The 17,400-nt window shown below is 48.7% G+C and overlaps 3 protein-coding genes across 6 annotated transcripts in view; 1 reads left to right on the top strand and 2 right to left on the bottom strand.

Moving 5' to 3' along the window:
* Positions 1 to 10,396, top strand: part of EIF2AK1 (eukaryotic translation initiation factor 2 alpha kinase 1) — a 26,252-nt gene extending 15,856 nt beyond the window's left edge. For all 4 annotated transcript variants that reach the window (XM_006210375.4, XM_015244513.3, XM_031676802.2 and 1 more), the window contains exons 12-15: positions 5,491 to 5,605; positions 6,014 to 6,096; positions 7,085 to 7,318; positions 9,434 to 10,396. In XM_006210375.4, coding sequence (XP_006210437.2) covers positions 5,491 to 5,605; positions 6,014 to 6,096; positions 7,085 to 7,318; positions 9,434 to 9,583 — 582 coding nt within the window. In that variant the 3' untranslated portion in view covers positions 9,584 to 10,396. The remainder of the gene's footprint in view (positions 1 to 5,490; positions 5,606 to 6,013; positions 6,097 to 7,084; positions 7,319 to 9,433) is intronic.
* On the bottom strand, positions 496 to 4,660 carry ANKRD61 (ankyrin repeat domain 61). The gene is made up of 3 exons (XM_031676807.2): positions 4,334 to 4,660; positions 3,340 to 3,437; positions 496 to 1,595 (listed from the first exon to the last, which is right to left on the bottom strand). Exons 1-3 carry the CDS (start codon positions 4,547 to 4,549, stop codon positions 650 to 652), a joined length of 1,260 nt encoding a protein of 419 aa, XP_031532667.2. The 5' UTR covers positions 4,550 to 4,660; the 3' UTR covers positions 496 to 649.
* AIMP2 (aminoacyl tRNA synthetase complex interacting multifunctional protein 2) lies at positions 10,393 to 17,399 on the bottom strand. Its single transcript, XM_006210373.4, has 4 exons — positions 17,138 to 17,399; positions 13,662 to 13,868; positions 11,774 to 12,005; positions 10,393 to 10,919 (listed from the first exon to the last, which is right to left on the bottom strand). The coding sequence occupies exons 1-4, from the start codon at positions 17,270 to 17,272 to the stop codon at positions 10,531 to 10,533; spliced, it is 963 nt and encodes a 320-aa protein (XP_006210435.1). The 5' UTR covers positions 17,273 to 17,399; the 3' UTR covers positions 10,393 to 10,530.
* Between the last annotated feature and the right edge of the window lies 1 nt (position 17,400).

Raw genomic sequence — 17,400 nt, 5'->3', positions numbered from 1 at the left:
GTCAGTCTCAGGGCTGACTTGCTGTTGGTTTGTTGAATTAAATTCGTTGAGATTATATACGCTAGTTCATTTACTTTGGAGATTATCGTTACTTTTATATAAATCATTGCTCTGTAGGTCCAGAATGTGAAAGCTTAGATTGAATTTAAAAGGAGTAATCTTTGGGCAATTGACAATTCTAGCTGTTTTCAGGGGGTAAGTGTGCTCTGAGCACTAACATAATGGATGATGCTAAATGTATTTAATGCTGACAAAGATACTCATTTCAACCTTAGAGGTAAAATCTATTTCTGTAATTATCCACTTAAAGAAAATTTAACATGGGAAATTTTTTTCAGCTGTTTTAAAAATTTATGACTATCCTAATTTTTATAAAGGACTATCAGGAAAGAGAAGATACATTTACTTCTGTGGCTGGGGTTTTAAATTGCTTACTTTTTGGTAAAAAATTAAATCATGGGAAATGCATTTAAAAGAATATTTAGGAAGAAAAGGTCAATGTACAAATCATTTTATTTTTTGAAAAAGGTTTAAGAACCAATAGTTTGTACATCTGAGACGTATAAGGTTCGGTATTTTCTGGGTCGATGTCTAGCCAGAGATGCAGTGCGAGTTCCTGAAGTTCTGGGGCACTGTGAAATTGGAGATCTCATTTCAAGAGGCAAGCTAAGTCATAATAACTGTACACAGAATTCCAGATCTTCACTGGCAGATGCTTCTTCAAGAGTTGTTTGTACTTCTCACCATAAATATTTCGGATGTTTCTTTTACAAATGTCCTGTAGGGATAAGGGTTTTTGAGATAACTTTATTAGGGTTTCCCTTAGGGGGTGGAATTCTGGAAGCGTGATTCCCGCAGGTAGAACTCCTTGGTTGTTGGTCAGTCTCAGGGGATAACAGCGGGACAGTAGCCGGGCAAGAAGGGCCGTGTCTGTTAGGTTGGAGCTGCGCTGCAGGTACATGTAGAGCGGGGTCTCTCCGTTTCTGGTTAACACGTTAACATCTGCTTCAAATTCGAGCAAGAGGTTGATTATTGCCTCTCTGCCTCCAAAACAAGCCTCGTGGATGGCGGTTTCACCTTCGCGGTCCTGGGCGTTGACCTCGGCTCCATGAACTAGCAGCAGGCGGATGCAGCTCACATCGGCTGCCAGCATCCGGCCAGCCTTGCCCGAGGCCATGCACACTGCCAGCTTCAGGGCCGTGCTCCCTGTGGATGGGACAGCACAGTTCACATTGGCCCCACAGGCGATGAGCATCTCCAGCATCTCCTCATTCAGGGTTTCTGCGGCCATGTGAAGAGGGGTCATGCCGGACTCATTGAGGGCATTGACCTGGGCGCCGTTTTGGGCCAGGATGGAGAGAACTATGTGGGTCCCGTAGGTGGTGGCCAGGTGGAGCGGGGACTGTCTGTTGCTGTTCCCAGTGCGAGCGTTCACCTGAGCTCCATGCTCACACAGAATGCGGAGGCACAGGACCGCGTTGCTCTGGATGTCTGTCAGGATCCTTTGGATTCGGTTCCCCGGCTTGGTCCATGTGGTGGACGCGATCGGCCAGTGCAGGAGCATCAGGTGGAGTGTGGTGAGCCCTCTTGTGTCCCTGCAATAGGCAGTGATCACAGATCACACTACATCCTCAGTGGGGGTGGCTTTACATGAAGAACTAATGCTTATAAGAAGGCAAGATTTATTTAAAGAAACCCCCCTTAATTACTTTAAAGAAATGTTTGAAACTCTGTGTTGCTGTGTCATTTCTCGGGGTCTCACAGCGTTTGGGGTACCACGGTATGCATCCCAGCGTGGAGGGGCCCAGCCTCCTATAGTGGCTCGTGTCAGCTTTGTGACTCCTGCAAGGATGGCAGCCTCTCCAAGGCTGCATTTCAGTTATTTTTGTCCCAGTGTCTCACATGGTGCTGTGCTGAGTTAGTCATTCAGTAAAATTGTGTGGACTCGCGTGTGACCTGGGATTACCACTGACGCGAGCTGGAAGGGGCCGCCACGCCCTTTGACCCAGTTCTTGGGGACGCTGCACGTGCTCCTCCCGCTGACATCTTTGCGCGCTCGTGTGTGTGTGTGTGTGTGTGTGTGTGTGTGTGTGTGTGTGTGTGTGTGTGTGTGTATGACAGGGCTTGAATCTCAAGTTAGGGAGGCCAGTCTATTTTCCATCCCTGCTCCAGCCCAGGCAGAATGAGGGTTTAACAGCCCGGCCCCCATCACCCTTACTGGAATCCCTCAGGATTGCCTCCCAAATTCCTTGATTTTGGCAGAGGAAAGGGCAGGTTTACGATGAACATCTGACTGCTCCACTGAAGTGAGATGATTTTGAGTTCACCTGTTTATTGGGGGTAAGGCCCTGGGCTGGGGATGAGGTGAAGCAGCAGGGGCCCCCACCTTGCAGAGCTCACAGCCACATTTGTAAGCATCCAACGTAAAGGTCTAAGTGACATTGGGGGGGAGGGGCAAAGTCCTAGAGGGGGAGGGGGGCCTCCCCCAGGGCGGCCTGTGGTGGGAAGTGTGGGAAGGGTGTCCTGAGGATCCCTGGAGGAGGAGGGGCTGGAGGGGAGGGTTCAGTCGTAGAAGGGCCGTGAGGAGCTGCAGAGCTGGTGGGGTGTGCAGGACAGAGGGGCAGGCCGGAGGTGAGAGCTAGACAGGTCGGGTGGGCCCTTCTGGAACGTGGTAAGGATTTGGGGCTTGATTTTCTTTTCTTTTTTTCAAAAAGTTTTTTTATGAGGGATGGTAATTAGGTTTATTTATTTATTTGTTTTTTAACGGAGGGACTGGGGATTGAACCCAGGACCTTGTGCATGCTAGGCATGCACTCTAACACTAAGCTATACCCTCCCCTTGATTTTCTTTTAATGCTGTCTGTTTATACTGCTTAATTCTTCCATTCATTCATCTGGGATTCATCGGGCATTTAGGGAGTGTCAGCCTTAGATCAGGCAGTAGGATACATTGGGGAGCAAGGTACACTTCTTTCGTGAAGCGTCCTGTCTAGTTGAGGGTAGAAAACAAGAAAATCTGTTGGCTGTTTGCATTTTTTTGTTTTTCATATCTAACTTAGGTTGTTAAACTCCCTGAGGGCTGTGACCAGGACTTCATTTTCCACAGCACCGTTGCTGAGTGCTTGGTACCCACGATGCTTTAAGTGGGGTGATGGATTTGTGTTCTTGCGTGATTTCCAGGTTTTCAGAGGACCTCATCTAGTTAGTAAAGATACTGGTTTATTGGGAACATGATAACTTGTAGTCCATGACCCTCGGAGAATGGATGAGACCAGACGTGACTGGGAAAAGCAACATCGAAGTCGTGTTTAAAAACGGCCAGGTGTTGGGTTAACTTACCTAACTTCGGGGTCGGCATTGTGCTCTAACAAACAGAGCAAGCTTTGTGCCCTGCGGTGCTTGGCAGCCAGGTGAATGGGGATGACAGGCTCCATCTCCTTCGGAGGGGGAGGAAATCAAAGTACGTTACAAGTAGCCCAACGTAGTTAGAAATAAAAATTATGTTAGCTTGCTATTTCAAAGGAAATAATTGTATTTCGTATCTCCTTGGTTCAGTTTTTTTTCTGGTCTGTGCTGTGAAATTTTCCTTTTCTTTTGCCTGTTTTAAATGACCCCAAACTAGTTAATTTTGTATGATAAAATTTGTGTTTTACATAAATGCAGATTTACCACGGCAGCACATATAACTTAAAACTTCGTAAGTTGACTCTTGTGAAGAGCTCATTGTATAAAATTAAGGGTAGCAGCTATTAAGTCCCTTAGTCCTTAAATTAACCCCCAGGGTCATTGACAGTTAGGCTTTGTGTTTTTGAAGCCTTTGCCGAAGTCATAGTATTAGTAGTGAAACCTGCATTTTCACGGTTTCAGAGTTAATGCCGCTTTCGTTCTGTCTATGATCAGCAGAGCTGTTATGTGAGTTCTTAAAATACATACGTAGTGGCCTTTACAGCATGACTGCAGGATAAGGGCAGAGGGTGACTTTTTGGGAAAAAAATTGAATTATAAAGGTAAATAATCATTGTATAAAGATTTAGAAAGTGAAAAAGTATATGTAAAAAAGGGGAAAAATAATTCGGTCACACAGACAATACCATGGGTATGTTTGAGAGGGTGACACTGATGTCCTTCCAGCCACACAAGCTCTAGTCTCTGCTCACACCAGTTCACGTGTGCTGGTGAGGGGGGCTTCGCAGACTTACAAGAACACCGCCCCGGTGTGCGGTGTGCCGGGGTGTCCTGTCCAGCCTCGGGCCGCCAGGAGGTGTCGCGCGTCCTCAGGAATTAGGGGGCATCTAAAAGCCTCTAAAAGTGACTGAGCAGAGAAAGAGGGTACCTGGTTTGGCGGTAACCTGCAGCTGGTGGAGGTGGCCAGCGTGGTCATGGGCTGGTTGACGGGGTGGCTTCTCAGGAGGGCCTGGATTGCGGCGCAGTCTTCCCTCATGATGGCCTCGTAGAGTTTGGTGTGAAGTCCCGCAGGCGGGCTCTCTTCTGGGGACCTGGCACCATCAGCGCCCAGCTCCCTGCTGCCTCTCTTGGTTATGTTTCCCATGAGTTAAAAGTTCGTGCAAGGACTCAGGAATTCAGGGAAAACTTGTTACAGAGAAGGGCACTTTCAGTCTCTGTGATTCTTCAGTGTGGTTCTAGAACTAGGCTAGGATTGTTGAGAATCGTATCCATGAACACGATTCATTTTTGTATCAGAGCCAGACTTTCTCACGTGTTTCTGTGTCTTGAGTGTGGTGCCAGATACAGCACAGTTCTCAGGACTTTCTACTCAGTCCCCCCAAAAATACCCAGAGTATCATCTTACCTGTAAGATTGTTGCTGTTTTCTCTTCCCATTCAGCTGTAGTTAAAAAAACTGACAAAGCTAAAACAGAGGAATTTATATATGCAAATAAAACATGTAAGTTATTACATTTAAATTAAGAAAACCTCACATTTAACCTAAATATTTTTTAGTTGTTAGTGGAACCCCCCCAGTATAGGTGTGTTTTCTCACTGGTAAAGGAATAGTTCCACTGGGAGATGTTTTGAGTCTGATCGTTGCTTAAATAGAGCGAAACCTATATATACCTGTAGAGTGTGATCTGGTTGTTCCTGACCGTGGCTAACATGTAAGAATCACCTGGGAGCTGTGAAAAAAAATAGTAGTTTTTAAAAGCTTCACTGGTGATTCTGAGGTCCTGAGGAGCACTTATATACTAGCGTGATCTATGTCCGTGGGATAAACTGGGGACTTTTAAATAATATTTATGCCTGTATCCACCCACAGGAATTCTGATTTAATTGGTCTGGGGAATGGGTTGGACGCTGAGTTTTTAAAGTTCCTCCAGTGATAATTTAACGTGCAGCTGAGTTTGAGAACCACTGCTCTGATTTTTAATTTGTGAGAGGCTTCTTGCTCCTAAGTTGAAAATTCTTCACTGCCCCACATCTTTACTGTGTGTTTTAGAACACCAAGGAGTTGACTTGTTCTGTTTGTTTCCAGCCCAGAAATATTTTTCTTCATGGCCCTGATCAGCAAGTAAAAATAGGAGACTTTGGCCTGGCCTGCACAGACATCATACAGAAGAACACAGACTGGAGCAGCAGAAATGGGAAGAGTAAGTTTATGCTGGTTGTAGATTTTGTTTCTGCATTAAAAAAAGACATGATTGAACACTGGCCATATTTAAAGAGAACCATAAAGACTTAAAAAAATTTTTTTTTGTCCAACTATTTTATTTAAAAAAACTTTTTGGGGGGGAATAATTAAATTTATTTATTTATTTACTTATTTTTAATGGAGGTGCTGGGGGTTGAACCCAGGACCTCGTGCATGCTAAGCATGTGCTCTACCACTGAGCTACACCCTCCCCACCAAGAATCATGAAGACATCATAGCAAAGGAGAGATTTAAAAACAACAGCTGTCCTTCCCTTAGGAGCTGCAGTGCCCTGCTCAGAGCCAGGGCTCTCCATGTGGACAGGGCTCACCCTGCAGGGCTTCATGTCTGGCTTTCCAAATTACAGGGACACCAACGCATACCTCCAGAGTGGGCACTTGTCTGTACGCATCACCCGAGCAGCTGGAAGGATCCGAGTATGATGCCAAGGTAATGGTTGTTGCCCACTCGGTGGACTTGCGCTGCAGCCAGAAGTAACAGAAAGTACAGGAAGGGCTGTGCAAGTTCCCACGTAGGGGAGATTTTGGAGATACCCGAGTCATGGTCGGTCATCTCTGACATCAAACTGCCGTAAGATGAGGCCTCACTTCTCAGCTGAATCTGACTGCATTGCTTTTTTTAGGCTACATCACTGTGTCTGAATCCGTGGGTGTCACAGATAACTTCCCAATGAGCTTTCCTTTTAAAATACTACTTTCCCTTGAGGAAGCTAGGAGTCCCAGAAATCTGTTTTCAGTCTTTGCTTTCAAGTTTAGGTAAATAAATGCCTCAGGCAAGGGTGACTCTCCCTTTGAAGTGGAATGAAGATACTGAAAAGTTTTAATCCGCTTTGCTCCTTGAAGAAATATGAGAGTAAATGCTCAGAACATTTTCTTCCTTTTGATGAATCATTCAGCTTTTTAGTGCTTAGGAAAGAGCTGCCAGAAAAACTGTGGCTGCTTCTGAACTCCTACCTGGTAAAGGCCTTCCTAAAAGACTATTTTTAGGAAGAGGATCAGATTTTATGCAGAGTTCCCTAAACTTCCCCAAGAATGCTTATCTCTGAGCAGAGGCAGAGCTGGGACTGGCGTAGGTCATACTCGTGACCCCTGTAGCTGGCTCCACCCTGTGCGGGTCCCAGCTCTCTCGGGCTGGGCCAAGCCCCGACTTCAGGGTTGTATGGGGATCATGCCTGCCTGGAGCCCGGCCCATGAATGCCCCTTGTGGAATAAGAGGTGAGGATGGCGAGTCCAGTCACCTGGCAGTCAGGGCAACGGCTCTGGCTGGCGGACACTGGCCGCCGTGAGGGACAAGCCAGCCCACTGCGTTCCCTCTGTTGAAGGAAATCCTCTCGCTTTTGAGAGGAAGGTATGGGGAAATGGAAACATCACTTGACTGTGTATTTCCCTACTAAATGCCCGCTTCCCCCCTTTTCTAGTCGGATATGTACAGCTTGGGTGTGATTCTGTTGGAGCTCTTCCAGCCGTTTGGAACAGAAATGGAGCGAGCAAAAGTTTTAACAGGCTTGAGAACTGGCCAGATCCCTGACTCTCTCAGTAAAAGGTGTCCCGTACAAGCCAAGTACATCCAGCACTTAACGAGAAAGAACTCAGCCCAGAGGCCGTCTGCTGTTCAGCTGCTGCAAAGCGAACTTTTCCAAAGTGCTGGAAATGTATGTAAGCCTTTTTTAATACTGGGGAAAACATGAAGCTTAAAATCGAATTGGTTTCAGTTGTGAATGCTATTTCACGAAAAACGGTTGAGCTTAGAATCAGGTTTATGGAAACAATATTTAAACCCATTCTCAGAGTTCCCAGTGGCACACTTGGCATCACAGTCCAAGTGCAGGAGGACACTGCCAGCGGTCAATCTAGGAGTATGGGCTTCGGTTCTGGCCTCATCTCGCTGCAGCAGAAAGTTTCAGCTTTCCTTTCCAGCTGTGGCATTTGGCCTTTATTACAAAGTATCTACTAGTAAAGTGGGCCCCACACCAGCGGATACAGGACAGCAGTGATCCTCTAGGGGAGCTGGAGCAGCTGTGGCCGAGACCGCCTTCATCCGCCTCCGATCTCAGCTCTGAGTTGTGAGTCTGGTTTTCTGTCCTGTGAGGTGGTGCCCCTGGCAGCCCCTCCCCTTCCTCCTCCCTGCTAGAAACAGAAACTTTCTAAGATGTACAAGAGCTTGATTCAGAGATGAAGTCACAGATTCTTTCGTGCTTTGTTGCCCAGAATGGGTCCCCAGACCAGCAGCCTGAGCCTTACCTGGAGCTGTTTGGAAACACAGGCTGCCAGGCTCCAGCCCAGAGCTGCGTCTTAACAGAGCTCCATGGGGTGTACACAGTGTTTGAGCAGCACTGCATGAAGGCACTGGTTTCAGTGTAGTCTCCTGACCAGCAGCGTAAAATCACCCGGGATATGATGGAATTCTCAGGCTCGCCCCCACCCTGACCTATTAATAGAGAAATCTGGGGGAGAAGGGGCCACTGTCTGTGCTTTCACAGCCCCTCCAAGTGGCTCTGAGGCACGCTGGTTTGGGTACCACTTACAGCTGTTCAGTTGATTTGTCTTTCTGTTTAAGGCTAATTTGCTTTCAAGTCGAACAGTGAAATTTCCTAGACTGAGTGGTACACAGGTGGCTGTAGGGCTCTATGCTGAGTCTTTGAAAACAGCATATGTGGTTATTAAGTTTATTGCCTCACAGGGAGAGAATTTTTTAGCTCCCTGCAAAGACAGCTATTAGAGACCATAGTTATTTGGTAGTAGGGGTAAGAATTTCTCCTGTCTTGTAGAATTATTTATAAAATCACCTGCACATACCTGTACAGAGAACTTTGCAGAGACAGGCATCCTTGCTTTGCACGGTGGTGCCGGACTGTAAAAATGACCATGCAGAGCTCAAGGCACGCCGAAGGGTCTTCATAATCAATGGGAAAAGTTACAGCTGTCCCATGACCTCTAAAAGCGTTTGTCAAAACATTAGAAGTCTTTATTGTCAGTTGCAGATGTATGCGAAAGTGAAAAGTTACAAAACTATAATTGAGAATTAAAGTGTTTCAAGAGTAGTTTGAAAGGTGCCCTCCTGCATCTGTCTCGTAACGTAGGGCATGGAGGGGTGTCTTTTCTGTGCCCTGGTGACTCATTCTACTCCTAAGTTTGGGTCTGTTTCCGGCATTTTATCCTTGGCACTTTGGGTGTTGTGATCTGTGTCCAAGGGTTCTTTTAATGTGACGTTTTCTCTGGGATATCTTCATCTTTTTCCTGTTTATGTTGAGAAGGCATCTTCACAGTCTGTCCGCTGGTGGCGGGGTCAGCATTCCCAGGATCAGCTGTTTCAGCTGTTAACACTGTTCATGTTCGATTTGGTTTTCACTCGCAGCATCGCCTTAACTTTTCATTACTTTGCTGCACTTTGATCTCGTGGGCCAAATCCCCCGCGATGATCCATTTGTTTACAGGGTCATGTGGGTTTATCCTGGGAGATGTTGCCTGTGTGAACCACTAACACATGCACAGTGACCACCCCCAGCGAAAGTGAAAGAAGTGTGGGGCTGTCCCTGGTTATGACATGCATGGCTGTTCACATAGCATTTTACGGCCCGAAGGACTAATGGAATTATTGTCACTGTCCCTTGGTAACTGACACTTGACCCTGTGCTGGGTGATATGTAACAAACCGGAAACACTGGAACCCACATGTAGCGGAGCTGTGCAGAGCGAGGCAGGCCTGTGTGTTTAAAAGTCAGGGAGGAAGACATTTTCATGGAGCTTAAAAGTTTCTCTCTTTGCAGGTGAACCTCACCCTACAGATGAAGATACTAGAGCAAGAAAAAGAAATCGAGGAACTAAAGAAGCAGCTGAGCCTCCTGTCTCGGGGCAGAGGGGTTAGGGATGACGGGAAGGAGGAGGGGGTCGGCGTCTCACCTCAGCAGCCTCTATAAGTATGAAAGCGGACTGAAACTCTCTAGTCAACTGGAATGTAAATTTTCAATCTCTGTTAGGGTATAGATGGTCTGATACTTACCTGTGTTTAGTAAGCCTTATTAAGGTGAGGTTGTGAAAGCACCCCGCTGCTTTTTCCTGCAGTAGCTCTTCAAGGCTGGCATTCTGAACTCGAGGCCGCACTAGATGGAACCCGTTCTGCTCCTGCTCCTCTCCTGTCCTACCAGCTCCCTTCCCGGACCTCCTACTTTACTCTTCCCATCTCACCAGTCTCTAAAATCATGGGCTCTTTGGAGCTCTGCCTACTGACCATAAAGTCCTCTGTAAGGTTCTACCGCAGAGACCCATCACTGCCCAGGTCCGCGCACCAGCTGGACTGTCCCAGCTGGGACACTGCCTGTCTTCCTGACAACCCTTCCATCCCCACTGCGGCCCGAGCCCATTACCAGAAGGCCACTGGCTCTGAAGTGTCTGCTGCCTCTCATCTCTGCACGGGCACAGCACCTAGCCTCTTTCAGTCGTCTTTGCCTTCACCTTGGCATCATCCCAGGCCCAGGCCCTTTCAAAGCTTTGTGCTCCTTTGTCCCCAAAATGATCTCGAAGCAGCTCCACCAGCAGTGTCTCCGCTTTTGCCCCCGCGGTGCTTCCCCCTTCAGCACAGACTCGGTTCCCCACCATCCGCATTCCCCAGAGGCAGTGACGTCACACGTTCCTGTTTCTATCCCAGTGTGCCTGCCACGTAGCTGGCAGCTGTCACAGTGCACTGCACACGGTGTTGCTGGATTTTAAATAAAAGGAAAACCACAGATTAATTCTATGATGTTTTTATTGATACTTGACAACTGGCTTAAATAAAGACTTTGATTTTAGGACAAGTCCCTTTACCAGTAATAGGCACAGGACAGCACCGTTCTTCAAATGGAAGCCCTTTAAATCAGTGAGGGATTCACTGAAGGAGCCGCAGGGCGGTGTTGAAAGGGGCCAGGTTCTCACAGGCCCTCATCCACCTCTGCACGTTGGCCGGTGCTGGCGCCCCACAGCCTCCCGTCTGCTGGAGCACGGACCACAGCACGACGTCTGCCACCGTGAGCTCGTCCCCCACCAGCCAGGGGCTCTTCCCGAGAGCGGAGTTCATGGCGCGGAACACAGCGGCTTTTTCTTTACTGCTCCCGTCTTTGAGCTGAAAAATCGCTGTATCTACCCAGCTGTCGATGAGGGTTAAATTTACAGCATCGTGCTTCTGGCCAAACAGGGAGAACAGGAAGCGTGCGACGTTCCCTTCTCCTTCGACGGGACACATCGTCTGGACACTGAATTTCATCTGCGTCTTCGGCACTGAAAGGGAGAGAAGCACCGTCAGCCAGAATGGCACGGGGGCGGGGCGTGGTACAGAGCGGTACGACATGCAAAGGCGAGTCCCCGTCAGTCGTGACCTGGCGGCGAGGGAGAGCGTGTCTTCAAGAAAATCGTATTTCTAGACTGTCTCCAAAAGGTTACTCTTCAAGGTTTAAACTTTAAAGAGTGCAAGCTATCTGTTAAAAAAAAAGGAACCCTTTCTGGTATTTGGTTAGGACACTTTTCAAGCTAGAAAGAATCTCCGACCATCTATTCCAACCCCTGTACCCTAAGAATTTGGAGGATGGGGACTGGACCCCAGGAGACCCGGCTCCAGGCCAGGACCTCCTGCCCCAGCAGGTCTCTTGACGTGAGGCTGAGGGCAGTTAAGGCCTTCCTGGATAGAGGGCGCTGACTCACTTCCCTCTCTATGAACTACCCCGGGAGGAGGCAGACACCAGTGGGATAATGAATGAAAGATACCCTGCCATCCTTTAATGGAGAACGTCCATTAAAAGATAACGTCAGTGTCCCCATAGCTACAGGTTTTGGATTGTGAGGGCAAGGTGGCTGTGACAGCCGTTCCTCCCCTGCTCTGGCTGGTGAGACGGGATCCCCCCTAAAACTGCGCTCAGTCGCTACCCTGGGCTTCCCAGAGGAAGGAGAGCATCTCTGGGTCAAGATGCAACTGTCCGTCTTGTTGACCTCTCCCCACCAAAGCTTTCTGGACTGAGAAAACCTGACCTGACAGCAAACAGCTGAAGAGCCCCTAGAGCTGGAGGACGTCCCTGTCCCTGTCCCTGCCCCGGGCTGCCTCCAGTTAAAACCCTGGTGCGCTGGTCCCGTCCACTTACCGTTCTTCCAAATCAGAGTCAAGCCCAGCTGATACTCATGGCGGGGCTGCTGCTTCGTCTGCTCGCCGAAGCACCTGAGGAGGTTTGCTGGCACGCCCTTGACTGCCGAGTGCGTGTGCACCGTGGACAGGACCCTGTAGTGGTCACAGAGCAGCCAGTGCAGCACGAGCAGGGAGAGGGGTGGTGAGGCGGGGTTCGCGTTGATCACGATGTCTTTCAGCGCCCCGTAGTCCTGGGGGAGCAAACCCCAACCGAGGAGGTTACATCAGCGGCAGCACGGGCACTGCCGCTGGACCAGGTGCTATTCTTAGAGCCTAACCAGGCTTGGCTCCCTGAACCTTCAATTCGCTCCAGGAAGTATGACTGTCATCCCACCTTCCAGCTGAGGACGCGGGTGCTGGGGAGGGAGGGGATTCCCGGCGCCCTCAGCTCAGAAGCGGGGCTGGGATCCGAGCCGACCCCGACTCTTTCACCTCTGCATTGCCCGCTGCCAACAAAGGAAAGCTGACTTTATCATCAAAGGAGTGCAGCGCGTTAGGAAGGACACTTCTGTTTGTCCCTAAGTTAAAAAAATAACCCGTGCAATTACTCCAGTTACTAAACCTTTCCAACATCTGACAGGATACAGTTTTGACAGCAATTTGAGTTACCTGTCAACGAAGGGCCCCTGGAAAAAGGTCCTGGCCCAGGGAGGTTCTAAAAAACGAGGTGTTAACTAAAGTGCCTTTTCAGACGCAGACTATGTCTGTACGATCTCTCTTCATGACCAAGGAACTCCTGTAATAGAGCAACGGCCAAACTCCTTGGCTTCTTGTCCCCAGCCTGCTCCGACCTGGCCTCTAGTCTTGCCACCCCGACTGACACCCTTGACTGGAGTGATGCTGGATGCTCTGCGGTTCTCTGAACACATCGTGTTACCTGACGCTGTGCCTTCCGAGGTATCAAAATTCATAAGCCCTGTGTGCACTGGGAGGCCTTCCCGGCACCCTGAGACACCCCGCACAGCTGTGCTTACCCACTCGCCCACTGTGCCGACTGGCTCCCTGGGGGACTGGCTGGGTTGGGTCTCCCTGGGCCCCGGGTGCATGTAAACCCGTCCTGGATGATGCAGGAACACACGAGTGCAGAGGTACTGACGATACCAAAACTGAGCCCTGGGCAGGATGCTGCAATACTGCCTCCACGTGGCAGGACCATTTCTATCACCAGTTCTAGGGAAGGGTGCCAGCAGGGGTTCCTGGGACAAACCCTTTTGCATCCTCAAATAAATACCACTTGTAACAAGACTTTTTCTTTGCGTATCAGACTGTGCTCTAAATTAGCTGAAATCTGTAGACTGATGTTAAAGGTGGCTGGGGCAACCGAATTTTAATACAGCATACTGTCTGTAAGCAAAATACGTCTGAAGGAGGAGACCGTGACTGGCTTTTAGCAACAAATGCCAAAAGGATTAGGGGGATTTTTGTGCCTGGGCAGCCAAAGCTCTGAAATTCGGGCTGCTCTCAAAAGAGTCAGGGTTGCCTCTGCTGCACCTCTGGGAAGCACTGAGCAGAAGACCCGAGGTCTGTTACTCCAGGGCTTGGAGGCTGCCGGGGGGTGGGGGTGAGGGATCTGTGACTCCTGACTCCCTTCTTTGCCTAAGGAGCCTCCCTGTTTTCTGCTGGGTCTGAGAAATCAAGAAGCTGCATTAGAGGTTGACTGGCTTTACTCAAAGCTCATCAATCTGTTTTGTGCAAAGGCATGATCATTTAGAGGAATGAAAAAACAAAAAAACATGTTTCTTCACCACCTATGAAAACTGGAAAACGAAGGCTTTCCTCACGGTTCTGTGGCACTAACGACCCCTACTCAGCACGCCGATGGCCCTTAGCTTTCCCAATGAACGTACCTTTCCGAGCATGGAATTTAAGTCCACTGCATTGGTGGAGAAAGCGGTGGGCTCATCGGCTTGGATGATGTCGGTGACATCCAAGTCCGCATCTGGCGTCTGAATCATTTTGGAGAGACCATCAACTGCAGCTTTCAATTCATACAGACGTTTTAAAATGTCATCTTGGCAGGACTCAAGGGCTTGAAGCGACGGGTCACACTCTTCCTGAACAAACGGATATCGAGATGTTCACTGCCTCTTCTGTCAGAGCACTCTGCTGAAATCTGACCACTTGTCTTCTACTTAGTTCCCTGAGTTCATCAACCCCCCATCTTCTAGAAGACGTAAAAATGAAGTAGCGGAATCATCTCATTGTCCCCCATCCAATGGGTCCTGCAAATCAACCCCCAAGCGCTATAAAACAAACAAAATACGCTGTGACTGAAAGCCACTTTGAAATTGTATGACTCCTAGGTCATTTAGTCTTCAAGAACAGAGAAGGCTAGGAAATGAACACAAATTGTTCTTTATATCAAACTAGTTCAAAATACTTTACATAAATGATTAGAAAAAGATGGGGGTGGGCAATGAGAATGTAATCAATAATTTATACTAATGGAAGGGAAAAGGGCGCACACATAGGTTAAAAAAAAAAGTTGTCCTTTGGTTTAGAAATATGTTCACGGGGGTCAAATGATCAGTTCCCCAAATCCTTGTCTAGGCAGTACTAGCACTCTCCCATCTTAGAATCATCTGGAACTTTTTCACTGCTAAAATGCATATCTCCACAAATAAGAAATACATCCTTTGTTTACTGTAATCTTTGCATCCTTCTTGCCTGGTATAGTGGACTGGTACACAATAAATAACCAATTATAAATGCTAAGGAATAAATCTCAAATTTCTACAGACTTTAAAAAGGAATGACAAGAAACCTCCCAATAGTCACAATATACAACCTACTTCCAGACTCATGAGCCTTCATAAAAGGTAATCCATTTGAATGGAGCAAAGAATACATCAAGCATGAGTAAGATGCTCAGAACTAGTCAGAAGGATCCGTGAGACCGTGACCTTGAGTTTATTATAAATATGCACTCATGATAGAGTGTGTAGGAGGAGCGTGTGCTCACACCTGTTTGCTGGTAAGCTTAAGGAGCATCTGTTCCTCCCCTTGTCACTGCTAATACCGCCCTCTGCCGCAGAACCCATTCATCACCAGCTGCTGTCAACTCTGCAATCCACTGGCTTCTAAGCGTCCCTCCACGGTCACTGCCTGAGTCCAAGACACCATTCTTCCCCTGGCCTGCTTCCACCTGGCACCCATTCTGGCCCACCCCTCCAGTCCATCCCTAAGGTGGCAGTCAGAGGTCAAAACCACCTCTCAGGCTAAAGAGCAAAGCCCCTAACCAGGCTTGATAACTAGCGTGTGTGACTGGTCCCCTGGCTACCTTCTCTCCTCATTCTCCGTCACACTCCGTGTGCTGGCCGTGCTGTCCTTTGGGGCCTAAAGCCCACAGGCCCCCCTTACCCCTGCCACAGGGCTTCTCCTCACTGGGCTCCCTTGCTCTGCCACCCCCCACCCCCCCACCCCACCCGGCTGGTTACTGCCTGTTTCCGGTGGAGCTAGGTCCCTCTCTCCCACCTCCCCTTGCCTGCTTGCCTTGTTGAAGATCGAACAGCAAAGAAAGGCAAAGTGACTACCTTCTGGGTGGAGCAAAGAATAAAGAGTTCAGTGTGCCAGTGAAAACCCTCAGGCGTCGACCGGAAGTAAGTCTGAGGAACGCAGAAATGCTCAGTGTGTGCTTTACACATCACACCCTCTAGCGCTGGCCTGTTTCCCTTGCTCAGGCTAGACTATGACCTGGCATGTTATGTTTATCCATTTGTTTAACTTTACATGAATTTATTTGTAAGCAGATTATGTTGCTCTCATTTCCCCTGGATATGCTCCATTTCTAATGATCTATCCACATTGTTGGCATCTGCTAGGGAAGAGGGACTGTGTGACTTCTCAGTTACAGGTTCACAGTTAACTGCCCAAAGGAAGTTAGGTAGCCAACTCAAAAAAAAAAAAAGAAAAAGAAAAAGAAAGAAAGAAAGAAAGAAAGAAAAAAGGACTTGGTTTCAAGAGAGATGTGATGCTCCCCACTCTGGGTTTCCCTTTCTGTCCCAGTTGAGGGACAATGGACTATGCCTGCATTTCCGCCTTAGCTCTGCAGTGAGGCGACAGTTGTGTCATTCTGTTTCAAACTAAATTAACCGCCTCCCTTCCAGTCGAGGCAGAAACCTCTTTAAGATAAAGCTTTTACCTATTCACTCATCTTCAGTCATAACGGACAGAAGGTCTCCCCAGCTGGAAAACTAAGATGTGTATTTGCCATTTATAAAAAAAGTGAAGCTGAGCAGGTAATTTAGAAAAGATGCACTCAAAATGCCCAATAAACATGAAAAGACGCTCAACTGATTTTACAAGGCTGGGAGATCTGAACTAAAACTACATTAGGAAGCCACTGTACAATCACCACCCTGAGGGAGGGTGCCAGCATCAGAAATTCGCATACACTGCTTGTGAAAGGGCATAACCCGGCATGACCACTTTGGAAAGCAATTTAGTCCAGTTGAAGACAAATCAGCCCACTGAGCCAGCAATCCCTTTCCTTAGTATGTACCCTATGCCTGCTCATGTACAGGAATATTCACTGCGGAATTATTCATAACAGCCTAAAATGGAAAACTAGCCCGTGAGCAGTGGGACGGATGAAGCCGGGGGGAACAGTCTTGAGAAGGAGACGACCGCAGAGAGGACGAATGCTTCATTTTTTCATGCAGCAAAGCAATTCTTAAAGTCATGATGTTTAGAAGGGGCAGCCACACACGGCGGGGCACAAACTGCATGCTTCCACTTCCACCAAGACTACATGGTTTAAGTGACAAAATAAGAGAAACGCGGGACATAAGGACCACGGAAGTCGGGAACTTAGAGGGGAGCTTTAAGTGGGGCGCTAACAACGTGTTAACCTGAGCGATGGTGACTCTGGGATTTACTTTACAATCCGTCAAAACTAGCATTTACTTGCTATTCGCTTTTCTGTGGGTAAAATTTCGTGGTAAAGTTTAAGTTGTCATAAGCGAAAAAGAAGACAGATACAAGATGGAGAGATCTTTTAATAGATAAAAGTTGCGGACACTGGGAGGCCGGCGGGCACGTGAAACTCGGGTGGGGAAGGCAATCGGGCCCAGTCCCCACGGCTGGTTCGAGACCGTTCGGGTCCCACAGCCCAGGCCTGTAAGGACCCAAGCCCCTAGTCCCCAGTCCCCTAACCAAACGGGCCACGGCCGCAGCGCCTGCGCACCGAGCAAGAGGGAGGCGGGGCGGGGCCACAGCGGAGCCAGGGCGCCTGCGCACCGGACCGCCGGCAGTGGGAACGGGACCTTGGCGCCTGCGCAGTGAGCTGGTGGGGGGAGGTAGAGCAGGGGTTGCGCGCTCCTACCTGCACGTGGCCCGCGGCTGGCGCGGGACTGTTGGTCTTGCCGTGCACGTTGGGAAGCTGGTACATGCAGGTGGGAAGCTCTACACGGAGAGATGCGCCGCCCTCGTGATAGGGCTTTACCTGGTACATCGGCATCGTGGGAACCAAAGGAAGGGAGATGGCGGGTGAGGGACACGAACGCTCAGAAACCGTCCAACTCCACGACAGACTGCGGCCACCTTCTTCCCAAGAAGGCTAAGGGCGTTCCGGAAAGCGCAGTTTTC

Source organism: Vicugna pacos, chromosome 18 (assembly GCF_048564905.1).
Source record: "Vicugna pacos chromosome 18, VicPac4, whole genome shotgun sequence".
NCBI lineage: Eukaryota > Metazoa > Chordata > Mammalia > Artiodactyla > Camelidae > Vicugna > Vicugna pacos.
The sequence above is the reverse complement of the archived record's forward strand: the minus strand, read 5'-3'. Positions and strand labels throughout refer to the sequence as shown.